At 42.6% G+C, this 12,274-nt stretch overlaps 1 protein-coding gene across 2 annotated transcripts in view; it reads right to left on the bottom strand.

Moving 5' to 3' along the window:
- The window catches only part of gabrg3 (gamma-aminobutyric acid type A receptor subunit gamma3), a 639,852-nt gene that overhangs the window by 386,355 nt on the left and 241,223 nt on the right, over positions 1 to 12,274 (bottom strand). For both annotated transcript variants that reach the window (XM_078545150.1, XM_078545149.1), the window contains exon 5: positions 2,305 to 2,387. In XM_078545150.1, coding sequence (XP_078401276.1) covers positions 2,305 to 2,387 — 83 coding nt within the window. The remainder of the gene's footprint in view (positions 1 to 2,304; positions 2,388 to 12,274) is intronic.

Here is a 12,274-nt window from a genome sequence, read left to right on the forward strand (position 1 = left end):
CGGTCGCATGATAGTTCGGTCAGCGGGCGTGTGCCCGAGCCAGCAGCGCACCCACCAACAATTAAAAGGCCTGTTAAGGCCATTAAGTAATCAACTGGTGGGCAGGAGAAAAGGTCAAGCAGCCTTTGCGTTTTTTTGGAAACCTCATCCACGGGTGGGATGAGGTTTCCAAAAGCAAATAAAGATAAAAGTTTTAAAATTGATTTATTAGCATGTCCCTGCTCATGTGACAGAGTCACACGAGGGGACATGTTTTATTACATACTTATCTTTTTCATTTTTTTTAACAACGCTTCACCTCCCCGAGGCAGCTCTGTGCCTCAGGGGGATTACGAAGCGCTCGCTCGCGCACGCGCAAAGTTTGCACTCGGCCTGCTCACACTCCCCCACCCTGCACAGGAAGCGCTCAGTGTTGCCGCTCGCGTTTCACGCTGGGCGAGCCTTCGTCGGCCCGCCAGCGTGAAATCGCAGTCCGGCCCTGATCGCGGGCAGCGGGCATCTTCCCGACCACCCCCCGCCGAGCCCACCCACTAAGGGCAAAATTCAGCCCCAAAGTGTGGGTTTTTTTTTCTGAAATTCATCCCTCCTGTAATTCTAAAGCCCCTCAGGATGATTATCCTCCTCCACGAAAAACAGAGGAAGAGATTTCAGAGGAAAAGGTTAAGTGATGGTCAGCCAGAACCTGGGCTCTGCTGTCTGGTTGCTCACACACTAGAATTTTTTAGATGGCTCATTGAAAAAAAGACAAGCGAACCCCATTCAAAGTCAGGCAGTGGCAGCCCTGCAAGGCTACAATGTCCTTTGAATTGCTGAAACACATGCTGAGGATGTCTGTGGCCTCCATGAAAGATACTACAATGCAACAGGGCCACTTTAATTGCAACGCTGTCCGATCCAATCTAGAGCAACGCCCATGACAGATTACGCAGCAGATTTCACACTTTTTGAATTTAAAATTTCAGAAGATCCCTCAGGGAAGATGCTCCCAGACATCCCCATGCTTTTAATCAAGTACAGTATTGAGAAAAATACCATCCTGTCAGCACTAGCTTGCTTCAAGGACCCAGGGAATCCCTGTGCTGCATTTTTAGGACAATTGCCAATTCAAGTCACATAAATAACAATTCATTGCAGGTGTTTTCATAAATTATTAATCCTGTTTATTAAACTGTGGCTCATATTGAAGACATACATAATTCAGTAATGAGTTTACGATATTGTTTTAAAATAAGTTTAAACTTGTCATTTTGTGTTTACTGTACTTCAGAGCTAACCTGCTGGATTTGCATATTGCTGATTAATAAAAGAAAGGACCTGCATTTATACAGTGCCCTTCACGACCTTGGGACATCCCAAAGTGCAATGCAGCCAATTAAGTAAGTTTGAAGAATTTTTGTAATGTCTAGAATGGAGCAAAGACATCTCTATGTCGTTAGGTTCCTTGAGCAGCAAGTATCATCAGGACTCTTTGAAAATTATAAACCACATTTTTCCTGATGTTTTGAATAATTTTGTTAAAATAGTGTTTAAATTCTTCACTTCTGTTCATATTGTTTCCCCCCCCGCTTCACCCCCACCATACCTTATTTCTATTGATTTGTAATTTTTAGCTCTTAAAATAAAATTCCAAAACACTTCCATTTTGAGGCTGGTGGGGTCATGGTGGGGGCCTTTGGATGTTATGTGCAGCAGCATCATCAACATTCTTTGTTTGCTGTTCCTAGTAGGACTTTAAACACATTCTTGATGATCTCAATGGTAACAGGAATAGCAGAAGATGCATGTTCCCAATGATGCTATGGTTACAGCCAGAGCAATTCTCACCTCATGGTTTTCTTTTGCCTCCCTACTCAAATTCTGCATTTTGAAGGCGGGCACCACATTCAAAGATTTGGCCGCAAGGACCACCATCCAGCCATTTAAGACCGAAAACTATAGAACCTAGTTAAATAATTGACATGACCAAGTCAATCTCTGATACACCTTTCAGGATCAAATATAACCATGCTAATTCATGAGTAGTAAAGAAAGGGTGAGATTAATTTATCAAATTATTGTCAAAGTTTCACACGAATCACCTGCTAAACAATGCGAGAGTGAGAGAGATATCATTCACTACAACACTTCTATGATTACACATTAAACTGCTAACAGGGAACCACTCTGGGGTACAATGCACTGAAGCACCAACATAGATCAAGGCTTCCTAAAAGTAAGTATCCGTACTGCCTAAAACAAAAATCATTTAATGGGAAATTAGATTTCTATCAGATGTCAACTATGTTTGACTGAGGCAGTACTTACAGCTGGAGAAGATGAGAGGACAAGAATGTTCATCCATCGGAAAGTTCTGGAGCTGCAGTTGGCACTCTGCGATTATTGTAAGCCTGCGGAAAGTAATTGCTTATTAATATCACTTTACACTTTAGAAATCTGGCACTGTTACAGCTTTATTACAGAGTGGGAAATGGAAGTGCAAATGTCTATAACATTATATTCTTCTCAATATGAGGACATAGATAATAGTAAAGAAATTCCTAAGCCGCCAAACAGAGTCTAATCAGATGTTTTTTTGTATCATAAGAAGCAACTAATAACAAATGAAATAAGACAAGAGCAATGGTCAAGTGATTCATTTAATCCATTCTCTTCAACTGAGTTTGCTTATAGATTCAAGAATCCATGTGATGCCATTTTTGGCAGGAGAATGTTGAAGTTAGACCTCTTGTCGGAAACAATTTTTTTGGCCAGCCCTTGAGACTTGTGCAATCTCTACTGATCTTCCCCTTCTATTTTTGGGTAGTTGGTGCAAGTGTCTTTTTATTTTGGCAACTGGTACAATATAAAAAAAAATTCTCACCTTTGGTTGCGCAATGTTCCAATTTCCCAAAGCATATCCTTGTTTTTAATAATGATTCTAATAGGACATTCATTAAGGCTTTGAATTCTTGTTAATGGTTAGGCATTTAGATTCTTGGACAGGATGGGATGGATTCATAATAATATCATAAGAAATAGGAGCCAGAGTAGGCCATTCAGCCTCTTGAGCTTCCTCCAGCATTCAGTAAGATCATGGCTGGTCTGATGTGGCCTTAACTCCACTTTCCCGTCTATTCCCCATAACCCTTGACTCCCTTGTCAATCAAAAATCTAACTCAGCCTTGAATATATTCACTGCTCTCTGTGAAAGAGAATTCAAAGACTAATAACCCTCTGAGAGAAGAAATCCCTGATCATTTTTGTCTTAAATGGGAGACCCCTTATTTTTAAACCACAGCCTCTAGTTCTAGGTTCCCACATAAGGGGAAACATCCTTTCATGCATCTACCCTGTCAAACCCCATCAGAAACTTACGCGCTATTGCAGTATGATATACAGTTTGCTTAATCCGATCCCAGGTAGAATCCATATCTTTCACTAGTTCTTGATGCCAGACTGAAATATTAATGCACTTGAGTGGGCCTTGTTATATAGAAAACTACATGCTTGATATATTCCTTTTAATATTTCAATTGAAGGTTAGTTTCATGCAAGCCGAGGAATGACCAGAGTTGTCAAGTGGTGCTATGTCAAGTGCCAGCCAGTTACATTTGAAGAACATAAAGTATCAACGCATTCTTTTGAAAACCTTGCATTGTGGCTGCTTTCAACCTTCCCTGTTCTAAAGATGGCATCAATCAATCTGTCCCTTGTAGATAGTTTTTTTTGAGTAAATCAAAGCAAATGTTCAAATCTTCTTTGCTAATGTACTTCTAGTGAATTGGTAGCATGTATCTCAAGGTATTTCAATCAAAAGTCAAAACTGTTTATTTCAACTTTCTGCAGAGCTCCAATGGGGCCATGTGTAATTTTAGGCACCCTTCTTTCAAAAGTATTGTGGAGTGTTCAAACTCAGATAGTCAGGCAACACGGCAGTCACATCTTCATACATCCATAAACTTTTATTTACCGAGGCACCCATTACATATTGCATATCTCCAACCCAGCAACCATAGTATCGACCTGTTCCTTTATAGGGGAATACATATATACAGGAGTACAGGTGAGTCCTCAATTAATGTCACTCTTGTAGTATAATTAAACAACAATTTAATATTACAATTAACTTGAGGGTTAGGAGGAAAGGGGGAGATGTTCAGAGAATGGAGATCAAAAGATTCCTGGGACTTAGCGATTTAAATAAGAGGAACTTACAGAGTTGAATGCCATTTCACTGGAATGAGAAGTTTCAAAGGGTCTATAAAATGGGTATATAAAATGTTGACAGCTTTGGTTAATGACGATTGAAAAGAATATTTAGCCTGGATTCTTCGCATAGAGAGAGAACCAAGTCTGAAATTAAAAAGCCTGATGCTGCACGATAGATGAGGTAACTATTCTTCACACAGTAGTGCAAATTGTAGCTGATATAATTAGTGTTTGTATTGCTAATTTCAAAAAAGCGTTAAGTGAAGTAAGCAGGCTTTAGTTTGGTTTTGGAGAATCAATAAATGCTGAGCCTCGGAATTCAAAGCTATTTTGGGATTAATATAAATTAGACAAGAGGAATTGTGGTGAAATCTGTCTCTGTCCCTTTCTGGCAAATAAATTCCAATGGGGGGAGGGGTAGAGCTTGGATGCTTCTTCCACCTCCTTCTCCAGTTGAGGCTTTAGTCACCAAATCAGGTTGCCTCAGGAGCCCTTTAAAAATGGCAGGCAGGTCCCGATTCCTGACCCCAATCCCAGGTTGCCTAAGTTTCAGGAGTGCCTTTAAAGGATGTGGGCTGGTTCCTGTCAAAGTCCCGCAACTGGGACTCCCAATCTAGGTGGTTCCATTTGCAGAGTTAGGTATCTCCTATTCCTCCACAATTTTTATGGACCTGGGCCAGGCTTTTAATGAGTCGTGATTCAGGGCCACTTAGAGGAGTCGTGAACCCTAGTGTACATTTTAAAATATAAGTTCAAAGGTTCTCCCTCATGTCCCCTATGCCAAGTTATGCCCCCCACCCCCTATGTCCCCTCATGACCCGTATGCCAAGCTCTGGCACTCCCATGCCCATTGACACACTGCACACTTTCTAGAACCAATGAACACCATAGCGCACATGTAATATAAAAGCTTTTGGAAAAAACGTAATCCATTTATACCTTTCTTCTATGCTTGAAAAAAAAGTCTGAACTGCAAGCATCAATTGCTTGTTTCAAAAACCACAAAACCTTGAAACCACTTAACTTATGTCAACAAATGTTATGAAATCGACCGGAGAGATCAGAGAGCCTGAGCTGTCAATCAAAGAATGTTTCCTCTGAGGAGCAGCTGTTCTAGTATCCTAATAGTTGCCTGGGCTCTCAGCCAAGCATACAGAATGAGGCTTGGCTGAAAGTCCTGACAGCTATTACAATACGAGAACACCTGTGGCTACCTCCACACTTCTTCCCAGTTTGGTTGGCCTGACTCCAACCCTCACCTGGCCCCTAACAATGAAGATTCCACCTTTGCAGGCACTTTCTCTCAAGGTGTGCTGGTGAAGCCAGGAATTTTCCTGACTCCCCTCTACCCGCCTCGAGGATGAAAATCCAGGCCTTCACTTCTGGAATTCTAGGCTTGTCCCTCAAAGACACCAATTGCATATATTGTACAGGCAGTATAGGGAGATAGGAACAGGACTAGGCCATTTAGCCCCATGAGCCAATTCTGCCATTCAATGAGATCATGGCTAACCCCATATCCCTTTAAGGCCTTGGTTAACAAGAGTAGACACTCTTACACAAACATGGCATATGTCACTTACACGGGCTTCAATGCGCCATATTAAGAGCGAATTTAATTAAAGAGAGTTTGATTGCATTTGGATCTCAGCAGTGGATGGGGTAGGAGAGACAGTGGGGGTGCGGTGGTGGTAGCATTCATAGTGGTAATGTTACTGGAGTAATGATCCAGAGGCCCAGACTAATGCTCTAGAGACATGAGCTCAAATTCCACCATGGCAGCTGGCGGAGTTTAGATTCAATGAATTAATAAATCTGGAATAAAATACTAGTATCATTAACTATAATCATTTGATTGCCATAAAAACCCAGCTGGATCACTAATGTCATTCAGGGAAGGAAATCTCCCATCCTTATCTGGTCTGGCCTACATGTGACTCCAGGCCCACAACAATGGGCCTCTGAAATGGCCTACCACTCAGTTGTCAGTGACTCACCATCGCCTGCTCAAGGGCAATTAGAGATGGGAAATAAATGTGGGCCTTTCCACTGACGCTCACATCTCAAGAACACATTTTTAAAAATGTACAAAAATGATTGAACTTTGAAGGAAAGACTGCTTAGTGGATTAAAAATAATTTATGATCTCACTTTCAGCAGTTCATTACCAAGTAAAACTGTAGTACATTGTTAATCACCTAGTTATTCAGCCTGTACTATAATCAGTTTTTATTTGCTTAATTTAATCAGCAAAATTTCAGATAATCAATTAAGCAAATAGACTGTGGCATGGCAATCTTCCAGATTAGTTCAACAATACATAAAAGTGTTATCGTCTAACTTTTTCAATTAAGAATTTAACTGCTTTTCATTAAAAGTCCACTGAATGTATTCTCTACGTCTAATGACAGTCTCAGGCTGCAGCATTTGTATTTAGAGCATCCCATGTTGTACAGACAATTGTCCCAAAACTAAGAACTTAAATAAAATGAAAAGCAGAAATGATACTGGCTCAATAGCCTGATCGTAAGGTTGAGTTTTATGTCATACCTCTTACCAGAGGGTTGTGGCTTCAAGACCCACTCAGAGATTTGAGCTTAAATTCTAGGTTGACAAATCAATGCAACACTGAGGATGTGCCTCACTGTCAGAGGTATCCAGCAGGGTTTTGCCCTTTGGGCATCATGATGTTGAGGTCAAACGGAGATCAGATCCCTGCACTGTGCGGGGAATAGCCACCTTACAGTGATTTTCCCCAAACTAGCCAATTAGTCACCGGAGGTCATTTTCAGCTAAGCTTGGTGGCTGGGCTATTGAAGCTGGAGGGCCAATAGGAGGACCTGCTGGCACTGAAGAAATGGCAGGCTGTCTTTTTAGGCAAGAGAGAAAGCAGGTGCCTCAACCAATCCCACAAAATAGATGATTTGGTCATTATTGCTTTGTTGTTTGTGGAGCCTTTCTGTGAACAAACTGGCTGCCATCTTGCCTACAATACAAGAATGACTACACTTCAAAAGTACTTCATTAGCTGCAAAGCACTTTTGGGAAGTGCTGAAGTCACCAACGCCAGTATATCAATGCAAATCTTTTTTAGCAGATGGAAGGGTTTGATAATTCAATCTCTGCTAGGTTGGTTGATTTAAGTCATGATGGCAGTTTGGGACTAAATTCACTTTGGCATCACAGAGAGGAGACAAAATGCAGAGCCATCATGTATCGTCACTCTGACTGGCCACATAAATGACTATGAAATAGTTCCTAACATAGAGTGACTAATGCCTTGACAAAGGAAGAGAGAAATGAAGTAAATAAAATTTGTGTATTCTAGAATAAAATGAACTGTCGTTTTTTTTTCACTTCCCTGAAGTACTGTTAGTTTCAGACAACATTCAACAAAATAAAAACCACTGAAAAAAAAAATCAATGTTTTTATTCAGTCACGGGATGTGGGCTTCGCTGGCTAGGCCAGAATTTAATACCCATCGCTGACTGCCCTTGGGAAGGTGGTGGTGAGCTGTTTTCTTGAACCGTTGTAGTCCTGGTGGTGTAGGTACACCCACGGTGCTGTTAGGGAGGGAGTTCCAGGATTTTGCCCCAATGTTATACATGATTATTGTGGTTTTGGTACAAAGGAATTTACTGCTCAATCCTGTAAAGTATTTAAATATTTTTAAGGGGGTGCATCTTATCTTAGTCAGAATAACTGATCTTTACAAACCAGATAGGTCATAATGTTGATCATTTCCCCTTGCTAACTTGATAAAAATTTTATTATTTCTGCATTTAGTCTTCCAAAAGGAAAGCTTCAACTATTTCAAACACATAAAGACAGATTTCCTCTGGCTTGCATGTAGGGAGCAATCATCTCTCAAACTCAAAACCAAGGATAAAAGATGACTGGGCTGTGATTCCAAATCTCCATTCCTTTTTCACTCTCTGGGCCGCATTTCCCGCCATCGGACGTCGGGAACCTCATTGTAATACATCAGCATATCATTATAAGGCCAGCCTGCCAGACTCATCCCCTCCTGCTGGATCATCAACCCACATTGGCGGGAAAACACGCTGACGTGTTTCACAACAGCACATAAGCGACAAGCACCTGGCGGGCTGCACGTCACTTGGGACTTCAAGGTTGGTTTGCGTTTCTTGCTTCGGGCAGCACTCACAGTCATCAGCGCCAGGCTTCGCAGACAGCACCACATCAATTTTACGAGGGCTCACGGGCAGGTCTGTATCTACCAGATCAGCCATCAGCCATGTAGGTGGCTTTTCAATGGCTGCAATGTTTGGGGAAGGGGGAGAAGTGGCCTCAGGCAAGGGAAGAGGCTGCAGGGCAAGGGCTGTACTGGGCAAGGAGGGTATCCCAGGGTGTGTGTGGGGGCACATGTTGATCTGTGCAAGTGGCCTCAAGATGCTGAGGGCTGAGGAGGCAGTCTCCAGAGGAGATGAGGCCAGATGGAGATGTGAGGGTGTGTGTGTGAGAATGGGTGGTGATGTCCCTTGAGCTGGCAGTGAGTGAGATGCCAGTGAACGTGTGATGGACTTGAGTGTGTGAGTTTAGAGTGATGAGATGGTTGCCTTACCCTGACTGCATGGATTAGATCATTCATCTTCTATCTGCACTGGATGGCCAACCTCTTCTGTGCAGCTTTGGCACTGACCACTCCTGCCATGGCCTGCCATGCTGGATTGGTGATGTTGCTGCCCCTCCAGCAGCTAGAACAGGCATAGAGGACATCATGGCGGGCCCCCCCAGTGTCTAAATGGTATTCCAGTGGTGTGTCATTAAACCTGGGGGTTGCAGGTTGCCTTTTGTGGCTCCCTGCAGTAGACGTGGGCTGGAAGCACTGAGGTGTGTGCGTGTGGCTGGACTTTCAATATGCGCCCGGCGTGATGAAGCGGCGAGGTGATGGTGCAGTCCGTGAATGAGAGCCCACCCGCCATGGAAATGGTGTGTTCCCTGGGAATATATAAGTAATGCGGTGGTTTGGGGTGATACGGTTTGGAAACCCACCATCGCGGCCAGCAGGTAAAATGTCGTTTTACCCACCCGCTACCGCACCTGGTGCAAGTCTGGGATAACTCAGCCCTTTGTTTTGCACAGGTGGCCAAACTCACCTGTATCTGAAGAATTGAGACCACTCCATGTCAGAAACACAGAATTAAGCTGTCAAGGTGGAATTATGTTGTGGAGTTCAAGAGTTGTGGTCCCATCACAAAGTAGAGAGCCACCCTTGACGGAGCTCCACAATGTGCATCCAGGCATACGAAAGATGAAAATGCTTGTGCAAAGCTATGTATGGTGGCCAGGCATTGACATTGAAAACATGGTCAAGCAATGTCTCCACCAGAAGTTGCCTGTTTCAGCTCCCCTGTATCTGTGGGAGTGGCCTGGTCGACCCTGGGTTTGACTACATACCGATTATGTAGGACTATTCTTAGGTACCATGTTCTTGTTAATTGTAGATGCACGTTCAAAATGGATGGATGTATACGAAGTCAAATCACCAACGTCAAACGCAAGAATCGAGAAGCTACATCACTGTTTCAGCATACGTGGCCTACCTGAAATTGTTGTTTCTGATAATGGTACAGCCTTTACCAACACTGAGTTTCAGAAATTTATGGATCTGAATGGAATCCACCATATAAAGACAGCTCCTTGGCATCCCTCATCGAATGGCCTAGCTGAGTGGGCTGTACAAACTTTTAAGTCTGCTAAGACAAAGTTATCGGAAGGCACTCTGAAACCTAGTTGTTGCCAGTTTCTCTTGTTATCGTACAACACCACATTCAACTACGGGTTCAACACCGTTGGAGTTATTAATGCAATGCCATCTGCATACACTTTTATACTTGGTGTTTCTGAATTTAGAGGGGAAGGTAGCGCAAAACCAGAATAATCAGAAATTTAACCATGACATACACAGTAAAGCTCATACATTCAGCGTAGAATTTTTTTTATTCGTTCACGGGATGTGGGCATCACTGGCTAGGTCAGCGGTTATTGCCCATCCCTAATTGCCCTTGTTCAGAGGACATTTAAGAGGCAACCATATTGCTGTTGATCTGGAGTCACATGTAGGCCAGGCCAAGTAATGATGGCTGATTTCCTTCCCTAAAGGACATTAGTGAACCAAATTTTATTTTTACGACAATTGGCAATGGTTTTGTATCCTCGTTAGATTTTTAACTCCAGATTTTCATTGAATTCAAATTTCACCAGCTGCCGTGGTTGAAATCGAACCCAGGTCCCCAGCGCATTACCCTGGGTCTCTGGGATACTAGTCTAGTGACAATACCACTATGCCACCACCTCTCCCAGGTGATACGGTATATGTGCAAAATTTTGGCTGTGGACCCTGTTGGACTCTGGGACGCATTGTTTCAGAGACTGGTCCACTATCTTTCCAAGTACAAGGGGGAGATAGAATCATCCGTAAGCACGTAGATCATATCCGTACAAGAGAGACATTCCAACAATCAACTGATCAACCTGTGATTAACGTTGAACCGTTGTACTTCTGAGGAGTGTGATCGACCTAGAACCAGATGTTTCAGAGGAGTTGCCAAATCCTGAACTGCCCAGTTCCAATGATGTGTCTCATGGTGCAGCTCCAGACCCAGTCGATCCTGTTCATGAAGCTCCAGTGGTAGAGCTACGCTGCTCTAGCCGTATACAAAGCGCAGCTCAAAGACTTGATTTATAATCACCAGAAATTGTATATATGTTTGTTGGATGTTTAAATGTGTTTTGTAAAGAGGAATTGTAAAAAAACTAAAGGGGGAGGAAGTGTGGTAACTGCTTGTATTGTCCCTCCCTCCTGTCAATCATGGGTCATGTGATGTACTTCAGGTACTTTGACCAGTGAGCTCTTAGCGCGGGCAATCCGGGGGTGGAGTCTTTTCACACGAAGGATCGGGTCTTGGTGCAAGCACTCCTAGATGTCTCCGTAATGAAGTTTTACTGTTTCTTTATGAAACCTGTCTGCTCCATCGAGTCATCACAATTCGGAAGATCAGAGCTAGGCCTAGTTGTCATGAGGAGGTCAGCCATAAAGCTACAAAGGATGTGGATTAGGCTGGAGGTCTCTCAGCTGCTGCTTTTGGATAGCAACCTGATGCTCTGACACCTGACACTAACAGTAGTGATTAGATTTCCATCCTCATTGACATGCACTGGGCCCTCACCAATTTAAATGACCTGATTCTACAAATAAAGATGGGTTCAGTTCAGTCAGGTGCAGAGCAACTGGGGACTGTACCTAGACATAGACAAACAGCTAACAAGTTATTTTTTTCAACACCTGCCTGCATTGTTTTTATCGGTCTGTCCACATTGTACACAAGGGAAGAAAGCACATGTAGACAGGGAAAATAACACAACTATGACAAACATCACCATTTGACTCATCTATTTCCTATTGTTTTACAACATGATAAACAAAAAGAAATCTATTGTATGATGGATGGTGCCTCTCGTTTGATAGCACTTTGATGTGGTTATCTGGATTCTTGTGTTGGTACTTTGTACTCATTTAAGTGTTACTTACAAAATTCCAAGTAACAACCACCCTTCTGTGTTTGTGAAGAAAATACACACGTTTTCCGCGCCTGGTAAAAATTAAACATGTTCGCAGTTGTTCCCTGGCAATTTTCCTCAGGAAGAGATATAGGCAAGTTGAGAGTTTGGAGACTATTAACAATGATCTGACTCACATCCTCTGAGGAAACAAATTTTGCATTTAAACAGCAGCTTTCACAATTCAGAATATCCCTAGCGCTTTCCATCCAATAACATATTTTTGAAGTGTAGGGATTCTTATAATGTAGGAAACACAGCAGTCAATTTGAGCACAGCAAGCTCCCATAAACAGCAATGTGATAATGACCAGATAATCTGTTTTTCTTAAGTTTATTGAGGGACAAATATTGGCCGGGACACAAGGGGGAACTCCCTTTCTCTTCTTCGACATAGTGTTGTGGGGTTTTTTTTTTAACATCCTTCCGAGAGGCTTAGTGCCTCATTCAAAAAAATAGCATCTCTGACAGTGCAGCACTTCCTCACTGCTGCGCTGGGTGT

The sequence above is a fragment of the Cetorhinus maximus genome, chromosome 7 (genome assembly GCF_964194155.1).
Source record: "Cetorhinus maximus chromosome 7, sCetMax3.hap1.1, whole genome shotgun sequence".
NCBI lineage: Eukaryota > Metazoa > Chordata > Chondrichthyes > Lamniformes > Cetorhinidae > Cetorhinus > Cetorhinus maximus.